The 12415-nt window shown below is 49.8% G+C and overlaps 1 protein-coding gene across 3 annotated transcripts; it reads left to right on the forward strand.

The window, feature by feature from the left end:
• Positions 1–3800: 3800 nt before the first annotated feature.
• Positions 3801–12318, forward strand: LOC306808523 (V-set and immunoglobulin domain-containing protein 4-like). 3 transcript variants are annotated; one of them, XM_079319178.1, is made up of 8 exons: positions 3801–3937; positions 5248–5604; positions 6192–6473; positions 7341–7448; positions 8629–8748; positions 9229–9250; positions 10035–10240; positions 10712–12318. In XM_079319178.1, the coding sequence occupies exons 1-7, from the start codon at positions 3883–3885 to the stop codon at positions 10207–10209; spliced, it is 1119 nt and encodes a 372-aa protein (XP_079175304.1). In that variant the 5' UTR covers positions 3801–3882; the 3' UTR covers positions 10210–10240; positions 10712–12318. The 3 variants fall into 3 exon arrangements, with proteins under 3 accessions (XP_079175304.1, XP_079175305.1, XP_079175306.1); XM_079319179.1 differs by having other exon boundaries at positions 11984–12318; XM_079319180.1 differs by lacking the exon at positions 10712–12318 and having other exon boundaries at positions 7341–7409; positions 10035–10699.
• Positions 12319–12415: the final 97 nt, after the last annotated feature.

Below are 12415 nucleotides of genomic sequence, written 5' to 3' on the forward strand. Positions count from 1 at the left end.
CATTGCTGCTCACCCAGGCCTGAGAGCCAGGGAGCTAATGGGAAATTAGAAGAATTAATAATTTATTTCAAAGTTAATCAGAATGCACAAACTACCAGACACACTTTCCAGGTACTTATCAGTGACCTTATACTTTCTCCTGTCCTGCAAGTGTTATTTCTCTTTGTTGAGAATGTACTTAAAAATCAAAGGCTGGGACATCTTGATTTCTGAATGAAAAGTGAATCCATGGCAGCTGCTGGTGCTGTCATGGAGATAACTGCCACCATGTACATGCAGCTTATTGCAGATGTGGAGAAAATAGATGTGAGTGTGGGGTCAGAGGAGGCAGGAAGGAAATGTAGCAGGTGCTGGAGCACAGCCCATCCATCTGAACTCAGCCTGACTTCCCTGGCCACCTGAAATGACCTGCAGTGCTCTTCATCTTCAGGGTCATGGTGTGGCCAGGGCTGCAGCCAGAGGAGGAGGGAGCACTGAGGGAAGGCAGAGATGCAGAGGGTGACCCACTGAGGGACAGAGGGTCAGTCACACCATGGTCTGAGCTCTCACTGCTGGAACCCCATGAGTGATGGCTGCCAGAATCCCACAGCTTGCCCCAAAATCACTCAATTCCAGCTGCACTGCAAAGCCATGGGCAGTGCAGCCCTGCCAATGTGGTTAAACAGCAGTGTTATCCTGGCTGGGCAGCCAGCACCAGGAGCTGATGATATCAAATACAGCTGTTGTAAGGCAAGCTCATGAAACTGAAAATAAATCCATCAATTATGGTCTCCCTGTGTTTTGTGTCTGCATGCACTGGGGGACAGCTGGACAAGGTCCAGGTCCTGGTTGGTTTGGAGTGTACCTGGGCAGAAGGGGAGCTGCAGAAATTCAGAAGTGCAGTGGCAGCCCAGAGGATGAGCTGAAGTCTCAGCAGATCATCCCAAACCAGCAGCTTTGTTTACCAGACCCAGAGCTCAGCCAGCCTCTGCAGAGCACTGGGAGGAGCAGCTGGGCCTGGGAAAAGCCATTATCAGACAGTGCTGAGACTGCAGGGAGCACCAGCAGCTGCTGGCTGTGGTACCTGCAGGGAAGGAAACATCTGTCCAGTTCTGATGGCTGGGGGTGTGCAGCCCACCTGCAGCACCAGGAAAGAAACGAGAACTCAGATGACATCAGACATATGGCTGATTTTCTTGGAACCAGGAGCTGCTTACAAGGATTTGGCCAAGCTAATAGCAACCCAGAGCTAATGTTATTGACCTGGGAATTCCTGGGAAGGGAAGTGAATTTTTTCAGAGAGAGCACTTGTACATCTTGTTTCTGTCACACAAGCTTTAAGGGGAAATGCTAATTTACATTAATTTCTGTTTCTTTACATGGAACAAGGTTATGTTTTAATGACTGACTGTATCATGATCTGATGTGACAGAACTGTATGTGAATGGCTGGGGGAGGCCACACTATCAGCTACTCTGAAACATCAAAAAAATACTTATTGAAGTACAGTCTGTTGAGTAAGACCTGTGAGTTAGCTATGGCTGGACACCAAATAAGAAAGTCTCAAGTAAAAATTGCTTCCTTTTTGAATGCATGTGGTTGAAAAAGAGCACTTTGAGACCTTTCTTCTTTAGTTATCTACTTTTTGGTGATTTGTTCACAGTTGGGTACCAAATTTCATCTCCTTGAAAACTAAGGATCTTATTTATCACCATAAAAATGGTAGCAGACTTCTCTGGCAACTGGTAAAGTTTGCCAGAACATGAATTTAAGGTGCAAGCTCAGCAGAGCTGGTCCCTATGAACAGGGTCTGAGTGACCATTTGTGATCAGGTTTGGGGACATGGGGACTTCACTGTGTCACCTGTAGTTAGCCCCAGGTGAGCAGCAGAAATGGCAGAACAAAGAGTGCCTGAGCTGTGGCACTTGAAGAAATGAGACTGGAAAGAGTGTCCTGTCCTGTGTGGGAGGGAGGTGGGTCCCAGAGTGCCTGACCTGCAGCACTGCGTGGGAGAGAGCAGCAGGTTCAGCCCAGAGCAGAGACACCGGAATAATATACATTACACAATGCATAATAAAATACACTGGAATAAAATGCATTTTAATAAACCAGGTAGCCAGCCAACGTGTCAGAGACACTGAAGGCTTTTTCTTCTTTTGTTCAGATTTAAAACTATGAGGAGTCCTTTAAGTAAGGAAGAAATGGGCTGACTGTGTGACTCAGGGAGCTGTGTCCGTATCCAGGGAGAGAAAGATGTCATGTACATCACATTTGGGGAACTACAGTTATTCATATCTACTTTAGTTAAATAGCCTTTTTTTTTTTTTTTTATAATCCTGCATAATTAGAGCCTCAGGAAGTCTTGCATGTCCGGTTCAAAAAAATAATCCTATCAGCAGTTTTAGCTTGGGTTTTCAACTTCTTTCAGGGCATGTTCCCCAAAAACCAACTTCTCTTAAACTTTCTGTTCAGGAGACTGTTTGTCTGGGACAAGGCTCTGCTGCCAGTCATGGATCAGGGTGTGGGAAAGGTTGGGTTTTAATCACCTCTGTGAAAGTGGGCACATTTCCTTCCTTGAGTAACACAGCTCACAACTTTAACAAGTGCTTTTTTGTTTGTTTGCTGCCTTTTAGGCAGGACTCAAACCGTGCTAAACTCTTCTCTGGGGGCAGCATGGGCAGATGGATACAGGCCATGTGCACTGGTACCCCAGTGGAAGCTGCAGCAAAGATGCCCAGAAGAAAAATCAGCAAAAATCAAGTTTTAATGTCTTACATAGACAAGCTTTGCAAGAGTGGGTGCAGCTGCCCCCCTCACTCTCCTCAGCAGGATGGCAGCTGGTGGTGGCTCTCAGCCTGGAGCCCTGGATGAATTTTTTACACCAGGTCTTGCAGCACAACATTTAATTTTTTGCTCCAGACAAGTCCCACCACAGCAATCAGCAGGGTGGATCTTGAAATCACAGTCAGCAAGGGGATTCCTCCACCTGGGACTGAAATGAGATCCACACAGTTCTCATTAGCTTACTGACTCTGGGAAAATGAAGATAAATCTCCAGCTCTTGTTACCCTAGCAGCACTTCCAGACATGGTTTCAGCTGCAAGGTGAATGTTTCAGCCCAAGCAGGCAGGGATTTGCTGTGATGGGATGAGGCTGTGGCAAAACCATCCCATTCACCTTTCTCTCCCAGCTCCAGCAGAAAAGTTTCCTGTGCCTCAGACACATTTGCCTCCTGCTCAATAAATACTCCTTTCCTGGTGCAGCTGTTAGAACCATATACTAAGGCTTGGCTATTAAATAAATCCCAAAAATCTGCTCTACTGACTATTAAACACCTATAACAGAATTCACTAGATCAGTAGATTTGCTTTTACACATGTTTCTTTTCTTTTTGTAAGTCCTTCTCCTTCTGGTAATTAATAACCACAGATCAATCCTGTGTATCACACCTAGATAATTCCTGGAAGTACTTCTAAAGACACCCTACAGAGCACACTCAGAATGTCCCCTGGCTGCTACCAGAAGTCACCTCCTTGGCAAACACAGTGTGTGCTCTCAGAGCATGACTTTTGCCTGTGAACTGGAGAAATGTGAGCTTAGAGAGTCTGTGATGCTCAACATGACCTGGCACTGGGCACTTGCAGCTCAGAAAGGCAGCTGGGTCCTGGGCTGCATCAAGAGAAGTGGATGGGGACAGGGAATGGGCCTGGAAAGATCCATACAGCCTTTCTCCCTCCTTCACCCTTCACCTAACTCAGCAGTGAAATGGACTCGTGATGTTTCAGAAAGAGGATCCTGGATGACAAAGGACAGAATAAAGGGAAGTGTTCTTCACTTGCAGTCTGGTCCCAGGAGGGTGGGTGTCTCTTGGGGAAAGGAGGACAGACCTGCACTTCTGGGAGAATGGGAGAAGCTGGCAGGATAGTGGTGTTTGTGATGACTTTCATCAGCTGCAATGGTGAGTAAAGACTTCAATATATAAGAAAAATATCAGAGTACTAAGAGGGTAGGGAAAATCTTTTGAATTATAGCATCCTTTTTTTTTTTTTTTTAATTGACAAGTTAATTAGAAATTTTTGAGCTTATTGCATTAGCCACAGAGCCTCAGAATTCATGAGAGTCTCCTTTGGCATCAGACACAATGAGGTGATTTCAAGAGTGCAGCAAATGGGGCAGTATTGGGCAAGTCAGCTTCCCTGCCCCAAGGCAAGAGCAGAATAGAGCTTTTTGGGACCCTGGGCAAGGACCCACTGTGGTGTCCAGCTCTCAAAACAGTCTTGGTGAAGCTGGAATATGCATTGTAAATTTAATAACTCATCCTCATTGTTCTGTTAGCATGGGCCTGGGAACAAGAGCTGTGAGATCAGGTGCTGACACATTTGATTCCTCTTGGTCTCTCCTACCTAGTGACTCTCTGGCTGCATCAGGAAAGCTGGGACTGGAACCTTGGCTTCAATTCCTGTGCCCCTGACTGAATATACCCTTTCTCAGGGATGTATAATACTGGCAGCAGCAGAGGATAATTTTAGGAAATAGGAGAAAAGTGCTTTTACAAGTTGTATACAGAAGCATGGGATTGCTCCTGACATTTAGAAAATTGGGTTGAAATATATTCCCCTTTTGTTATAAAAAACCCAAGTTTTACAGATTATTGGGATCTGCCTGTCAAGCAACTTCTTGTGAATTAAAGCTGCTGAATATAACCAGTGTCTTTCTGGGGAGGGAAAAGGTGAAAAGAATAAGGGGTATGGGGAGAGATGAACGATGCAATTGATTTGCTACTTACAAGATGCACTTGCCAGAGTAGATGTGGGATCCATAGGTAGGCAGCTGAAGAATTTGGGAGAATGTGTGGAGAAAATCTGCCCACTCTTCTCCTGTGCCTACCTGAATGTTTAGCAGGGCACTGATCTGGATCAGGTCTGAAGTTTTCCAGGGCTAAAGCCAAAGGAAAGGTTTTGGTCCACCATTCCTACTTCAGTACTGCAGGGAATTTCCCTGCCCGCAAGGAGCCTCTGTACCAAGAAAAAATTAAGAATTGGCAAGTGCCCAGAGAGAGAGAGACACGATGAAAATAGACAAGAGGTCAGGGCAGCTGTTCACTTCCCCACACTTGATGATGTGGGCTGGCTTAGTGCTGTGGTCTGAGCACATCTGAGACCTGGCTGTGTGCTGGCATCTGCTGCCTGGTGAGTCCCGTCTGTCCGGAGGATGTTTCCCTCTTCTGCTGCATTGTGATTTCTTCCCTTCCACTGCTGTTCCCTGCAGCCCTCCCAGGTCTGTCTGGTGTCCACCAGATCACAGGCACATGGATGGGATCCACCACTGTACCATGTACCTATGTGTCTGCAGAAGGTTTCACACTGCACACGCTGAGCTGGAGTCTGGAGCGGGACTCCAGAGTCTCCACCATCTTCCTGAGGGATGATTCTGGGGATCACATCTTGCTAGCTAATTTCCGAGGCCGAGTCAGCGTCCCAAAGCACAGCCCAGGGGATGCCTCACTCCTCATTGAGAAACTGGAAATGCCTGACAATGGACACTACACCTGTCAAGTCGTCTGGAGGTCTACAGATAACAGCTTGATAAAAAGAGAACTGACCACTACAGTTAAAGTTGTCAAAGGTAAATACAGCAGTAAAGCCTTGCTCTTGTGCAGCCAGGTTAAAACAAAAGATGGTAGGAGGCCAGTGTTGGTGTGAATAGTCTTTCACACCACACTGTCTGACCCATCTGGGTTGGGGGTTGAAACATCTGCCTCCCTTGCTGTGTTGGTTAACCTTTTCAACACATGGTGGTGTAGGACTGAACTGGGGAAAGGAACTACTTAGTGTATAGCCCACGCTGGATCTATTGATGGGCAGGTTGAGCACATGATGCTTGAGATAATATCCAGCTCTGGTTCTGTGCAGGCAGCCAATACCTCTGTGGTTCCTGCAGTAAGTGGGTGTTATGTGAGCCAAGCCTGCCTTCTCCCCTTCCTGAGCAACCTCAATGTGTGCTAGAAAAAAATCTTTCTGCAAAGGGGCCACCCGCCCAGAGAGCAGGACTCTGAGAAAGGGAGGCAGCAATGGTGGCACAGCTGGTGTAAGCTGGGACAACACACAGGTGACCCGAACTCAGCCTGTGCAGGGAGGTGAGGCGGGAGCTGAGCTGACCCTCCCCAGCACAGGCAGGGCTCGGTGACCCTTCCCCCGTGCTCTGTGTTGCAGTGGCAGCCACCAAGCCCATCATCAGAGGCGCGGAGCCGGGGCTGGCGCTGCCGGCCGGAGCCAGCGCCAGCCTGAGCTGCGAGGCCAGCGGCTCCCCTCCCATCAGCTACCGCTGGTTCCGCAGCGGCCCGGCGGGCACGGCCGAGCTCCTGAGCAGCGGGGCTCAGCTGGCCTGGCCCAGCCTGCGGCCCTCGGACAGCGGCACGTACTTCTGCGAGGCGGAGAACAGGGCTGGGGCCGGCGCCGCGCAGCGCAGCGATGCCGTGCAGCTGACGGTCACAGGTGAGCGCCGCCGGCAGCCGCGGGCGCGGAGCAGCATCCCCTGCCCTGCCCGCACAGAAGGAAACGCCGAAGCCTCCGGCACCCTGACACACCCTCCCGCTGCCTCCGCTCCGGGTCCTTCTGGACTGACGCTATTCGCTTTCCTCTTCTTTGGGGAACTGCTCTTTTCTGGTGCGAAGTGGGTTTCTACTTCCAGCACTTCTTTATTCCTCTGTGGGTTTTTTGAAGTTCTCCCTGCCTCTCTAATGCTGCCCACTGCAGTTCAGCTGCTTTAGACAAAGAGTCGGGGCTTTATTTTGAGAACCAGGAACAAGTGGTAATTCAGTGGCAGAACAAACCAAACTGGCCTTTGCTCCCCACCACCAGCTCTGTGTCTCAGGGACACTCTCACTGCATTTCACACACGCCAGGCTCTGACACCTCCAGGCTCTGCAGGACAGTGTGTGACACGCTGGACCCAAGGGCCTCAGAGGCCTTTTTCAATCTAAACCATTCTGTCATGGGTGCCTGGTGGAAAACTTGCAGCTCTCCTTGGCTGTCACTCCATCAGCAGAGCTGAGGAGCCCCTGATGGCAGAGCCAAGCACAGGCACCTCCCAGTGGCCTGGGAAAGAGGCAGAGCCTGCTCAGCTCCCAGGGCCCCAAGCTCTGGCTGGAGCTGCTTTTCCCAGCAGTCACCCTCTGCAGGGAACAGGAACAGGGCTCAGTGCTGCAGGTGTAACGCTGCTGGCACAGCATCCCCTCCTGTCAGCTGCCAGGGGGCTGCTTCCTCCTGCTCCCATCCCGCCTGGGGGGATTCTGTGGCACAGCAGCATCAGCAATGTGCTCAAACCCCTGTGTAAGCCTCTCCCTCCTTCTCACCTTGCAGATGTGCCCACAACAACAGCGACCTTGCAGAGGAATGTGGGAACCACAGGGGGACACCACTCAACCACAGGTCGGGAAGAGAGCAGTGACATGGAACACACAGTGACAGGTGAGTGCCCAGGCCAGGGTTATTAATCTCTGTGGCAGAAGACTAAGGCAGAGAGTTTGCTCTTCCACAGCCAGATCAGCGAACTATGCTGAGTATTAATTGTGTCTTGATTGTTACCCAGAGAGGCAGCAGCAGAGATTGTGCCTGATGATGAGAGAGGATGAGAAAATGTCATCTGTGTCCCTCTGGTACTAGAACTGTTGAGGCTGCAGAGCTTCAGAGGGAGGTCACCTGGGGCAAGAGACCTGGCACAGGCCTCCACACCTCAGGGAGTTTATGGTACAGCTGATGGCAAAGCCCCCCATGCCAGCCAGGGAGGCACCATAGGAGAGAGGGAGTGGAAATCTAGGGATGTGCCAGCCGGCCAAAGCCAAAGCATTGCCAGCCAATGCTGTAGCCAGGTATGATGCATCCCATCAGCCAGGGCTGCCAGCAACCTGTGGGGCGGTTCTCAGGGAGGGGGACATGAGTGCCAAATGCTGCCCCTGGCCTGCTGGCAAGACACACACAGGATAACAGGTGAGTCTAGGCTGGCAGAGCAGACCCCATTTTCCCAACGCCCAGGGCAGCTCCAGGCAGGGCTGAAATGCATCCACCATTCTCTACTGACAGATCTGGTCCCAACAACGCGGGGGTCCAGGATGGAAACTGCTCCACTGGGGCCTTTCACAGGCACAGGTGAGAGGAGTCTCGTGCTGAGAAATACCAGATTTGCACTGGCAAGGGCAGGGCGGCAAACATCATCCCAGATAAGCCCATCCCAAACATCTGGCTGCTGTGCTTGTGGCAGATATGGCTGCAGGAACAAACCCTGAAATACCAGGTATTATCCAGGGAGGAGCTCCCACCCACGCTCCTGTTGATGGGTGTTTGCAGCCTGAAGTTTGCTGTTTGTTTCCACGCTGGGATGCCCCATCCCTAGATGTGTTCAAGGCCAGGTCGGACGGGACTTGGACCAACGTGGTTAGTGAAAGGTGTCCCGGCCCATAGCAGGGCGTGGAACGAGATGGGCTTTATGATCCCTACCAAATTCAACCATCCCGGCATTCTGTGACTGCCGGGGAAGTGCCTGAACGCCCAGGGGGTTCGGCCCCTTCTCGGTTAGGGTTTAAAGGCTACCCAGAGCAGCGGGGCACTGCTGTCCCCGTGTCCCCGCAGTGACAGCCCCCTGTCCCCGCAGGTTCCCCGCGGGTCGCTCCGTCCCCGCTGCTGTACGGGCCGGCGGCCGCGCTGGGCGGAGCCGCGCTGGGCGCGCTGCTGGCGGCGGGGCTGGGCTGGTGGCGGCGGCGGAGCAAGGAGGGTGAGCAGCGACAAACCCGGCCGGGACCGGCGGTGGGGACAGCCCCGGGAGGAGGGGACGGGCGGGCGGGACAGTCCATCCCCATCACCCCCATCCCCATCACCCCCATCCCCCATCGCTCCCATCTCCATCACTCCCATCCAGGGAGAAACCCATCACTCCCATCCCCATCGCTCCCATCACTCCCATCCCCATCACTCCCATACCATCACTCCCATCCCCATTTCTCCCATCCTCATCTGTCCCATCCCCATCACTCCCATCCCCATCACTCCCATCACTCCCATCACTCCCATCACTCCCATCCCCATCACTCCCACCCCCATCACTCCCATCCCCATCACTCCCATCCAGAGAGACACCTGTGGGAGGATTATTCCCTAACGTGGGAACACCTTAAAGTTGGGTTTTGTTCTGCGATACATAAAACAAATCGATGCATATCTTAGATTCTTTTTTTTTTTTTTTTCTTTCCCCTAGAACCTCTCTATGAAGTTGCTTTGTGAGTGCAATTTTCTACTTGGGACATTAAGACTGTACTGGTATCTGCTTCTAAAAAGCCTCTTTCTTCAGTGAAAAGCAAAGATTTATTTGCCTTGCAGGAGGAGGATCTGAACACCTTGGCAGTTTAGTTAGCAACATGAGGACCTAACACGTGGTCACAGGAGATAGCCAGACTGTTCTTTAACGTGGCAGAAAAACAGAAAGATACTCTGCATGCTTTGCTCTGCCTGTCACATGCCATGGGAAACCTGTTGTCTGTGGGAAATTCTCACCATTATTTAGGAAAGCAAAGGATAGAATTTCTCAGCTCTTCCTTTGAGTTTCCCCTACACTTTCCTTTCTCTGTAAGAAACTTGTCTTAGCGCTTGGCCAAGTAATAATTTGCAGAGTTCCTATTAGTGTATAATTACACAAACACACCTTCTACCCTGTCCTCATCTCAATCTTCAGCCTTCACACTGCTTTCCTACTCAGAGACACACTGTAGCCATCTGATTTTTCCCAATTATTCTTGGTATTTACTTTCCAAAGGCTAAACTGTCTGCTGGTAAGTTTAGAGAATAACATGATAAGAGAGTTTCCAGTACCAGTATTAACCAGTGCTTCTTTTGTGTAATTCTTTTAATGTCACTTTCTGGTGTCTTTCAGAGCCCCCCAGGCCCTCACTAGAATAATATGAATTTTGCTGTTCCACAGATTATGTGGTAGATCTTGTCTCTAAGATGTAAGTGAAGTGCCATCTGCTTTAGTTGTCCCTCTCACTCGTGTCTCTCTTGTCCCAGCCGCAGCACTGCAGAAGTCGCCCTGCTGCACACTGAGGGGGAAGCCCCTGCTAAGAGCCTACAGGAGGAAATGTACTCTAACACTGAAAAGACCACCAAGAAAGACAGGAAAAATCCTGAGTATGAAAACCTTGTGACTGCAATGGAATCACAATATGAAGTAGAAGGAATTTAGTAGGCTACCAGCTTTTCGTGCAGGGCTGCAGGTACTGAATAGTGAACTCAACAGAAGGGAACTCTTCCTCCTGTTGTCCCTCTGTTCTGCTCTCACTGCTTGCTTTAACCCAGAGGAACTGCACAACCTTTTGGTCTCTGGCAGACCAGGCCCTGCAGAAACCCCTAGCCAACTGTTTGTTTACCCACTTCTATAGAGCAAGTTGTTTCTGAGCAACCCAAAGGACTGAGGGCAGGAAGAGAGGATCTAAAGGAGTGAGAACATGAAATTCTTTAGCCTGTAAATCCAGGAGCAGTCAGATCAATGCTGCCAGTCAGTAACACTAGCAAGAGGTACTCTCCAATGTGTGTTCCTGTTAAGACATCCCAGGCTGCAAGGAACCAGCATTGTCCTGGAAGTGGAAATCCTCTGGCTTCTGCAACTCAGCAAATACTGGTTGTACATCCTACCTGTCCTTGAGTCTTTTTTTTTTTTTTTTTTTTTTTTTTTTTTTTTGTTACAGCATGATAAAGGGACCACAGAGGGGAGGTTGATGTCCAAGGAATGTGATTTTTGCTATCAGAGTGGAGCTCAGTGCTCAGAGAGAGAAGGAATTAGTCTCTGAACTGTTACCCACTGGCTTTCTCCTGGAAAACCAGAAGTGATGTTGAAGGAAGTGCTGGCATTTAATTTGTACAGCATGGGGGCCAGAGACATGATAAAATAAAGATAAAATTGAGGCATTTAGATAATGATTGAGTAAGGGACCTCTCTGAATACACCACCAATTTACTCTGTGGGATGTAAGTCAGTCTGTGTGATTACTAATGCTGACCTGTTGTGCAATGTGGATGCAGTTCCTTTCTTTAGCTGCAGTGTCACTCAGCAGCCTGATTTGCCTGGTCATTGTTAATTGTTTGCACCTTGCCTGTGCTGCAGTGCTGCTGTCAGCTCTGTCAGCTCCCTGTCTGTGCCTCCAGCCAGCATCCCTTTGTCCTCCAGGCTTGGCAGGGAGGAAGAATGCCTCCTGGCTTTAGCAAACCACATTTGTAAGAGTTACTAGCTTTTTTTAAATCAGTGGGTACAGCAAGGAAAGCTGAGCTCAGGTCACACACACCCTCCTGCTTGGCCCTGACTTCACCCACGAGGCTCATCTCTGCTGCCATGGATTGACCCTTGTTGGGTCAGCATCCTAACAGCAGGGTCACACTGCTGTTTGTGGCCTGAGTGCTGTGTAGAGCCACACTTTTCACCTTTACAGCTCTGAATTGTAATGATGCTTCTTCTGCAGGACATGAGGTGGGCAAGATCAGGGGAAAAAATCTCCTGCCTATATAGTGAGGGCTTCAGAAACACAGTGACAGCCATGCAGGGAGGGCTGTGCTCCAGGGAGGCAGACAGGATCCAGTCTGTCCCTGTGGGACCCCTGGCAGCCAACCCTGAAGACCCCATGCTGCAGAAGCTGCCAGCATCAGCAGTTCCAGGGGTGGTGCAGAACAAAGGGCTTGAGGGGAATGGGGAGTGGCAGCTCATGCAGGGCTGTAGTATATGGTGCAAGGTCAGTACTGGGTGGGAAGGGAACTGAAAATTTCTCAGCTTCCCCATCCTTACCTCAGCAGATCTAAGTCCAAAACACATGACATGGCACTCTCCTTTCCCCCCAAATAACATCCTCATTCATTTTCAATTAACTTAATGTTTTGTGCAAGTTTTCCTGCTGTTATAAGCTCTGAGCTCCAGGTTCACTCACTGACTATGTAACACCATGTTTTTTCAATCTTGTGATTCCTCCCAGCACTGATCTGCTCTGACAAGGTCTGGACACCTTCCTCAGAAGACATGAAGCCTGGGACAAAGCTACAGAGGAAGAAGGCAACAGGATATAAGAAAGGGGGAGTGGATGCCTCAGATGGACTAGCCCCCATGTACTCCATGTTGCCACTGCCTCTAGTTGGGGCAGCAAAAGGACTTTGGTCACAAGTAGAACAGTGGAAACATTAGAAAGCTGTCTCCAGTGCTGAGGTATTTTTCCCTGGGCAAACAAATGTGTGATTATGTCTTTATTTTACTTTTGGTGTGTTTTCTATGTTTCTAGTAAAACCTGTTGGCAACAGAACATTTTTCTTCTGACAGCCACAGAGGGTTCTGCTTTTGCATCACCATCAAACAAGAAAACTTCTCCTTTCCTTGCACTGGTCACTCACCCAGTGCTCATCTGCTGAGCTGT

Source organism: Erithacus rubecula (assembly GCF_903797595.1).
Source record: "Erithacus rubecula genome assembly, chromosome: 15".
In the NCBI taxonomy this organism is placed as follows: Eukaryota; Metazoa; Chordata; class Aves; order Passeriformes; family Muscicapidae; genus Erithacus; species Erithacus rubecula.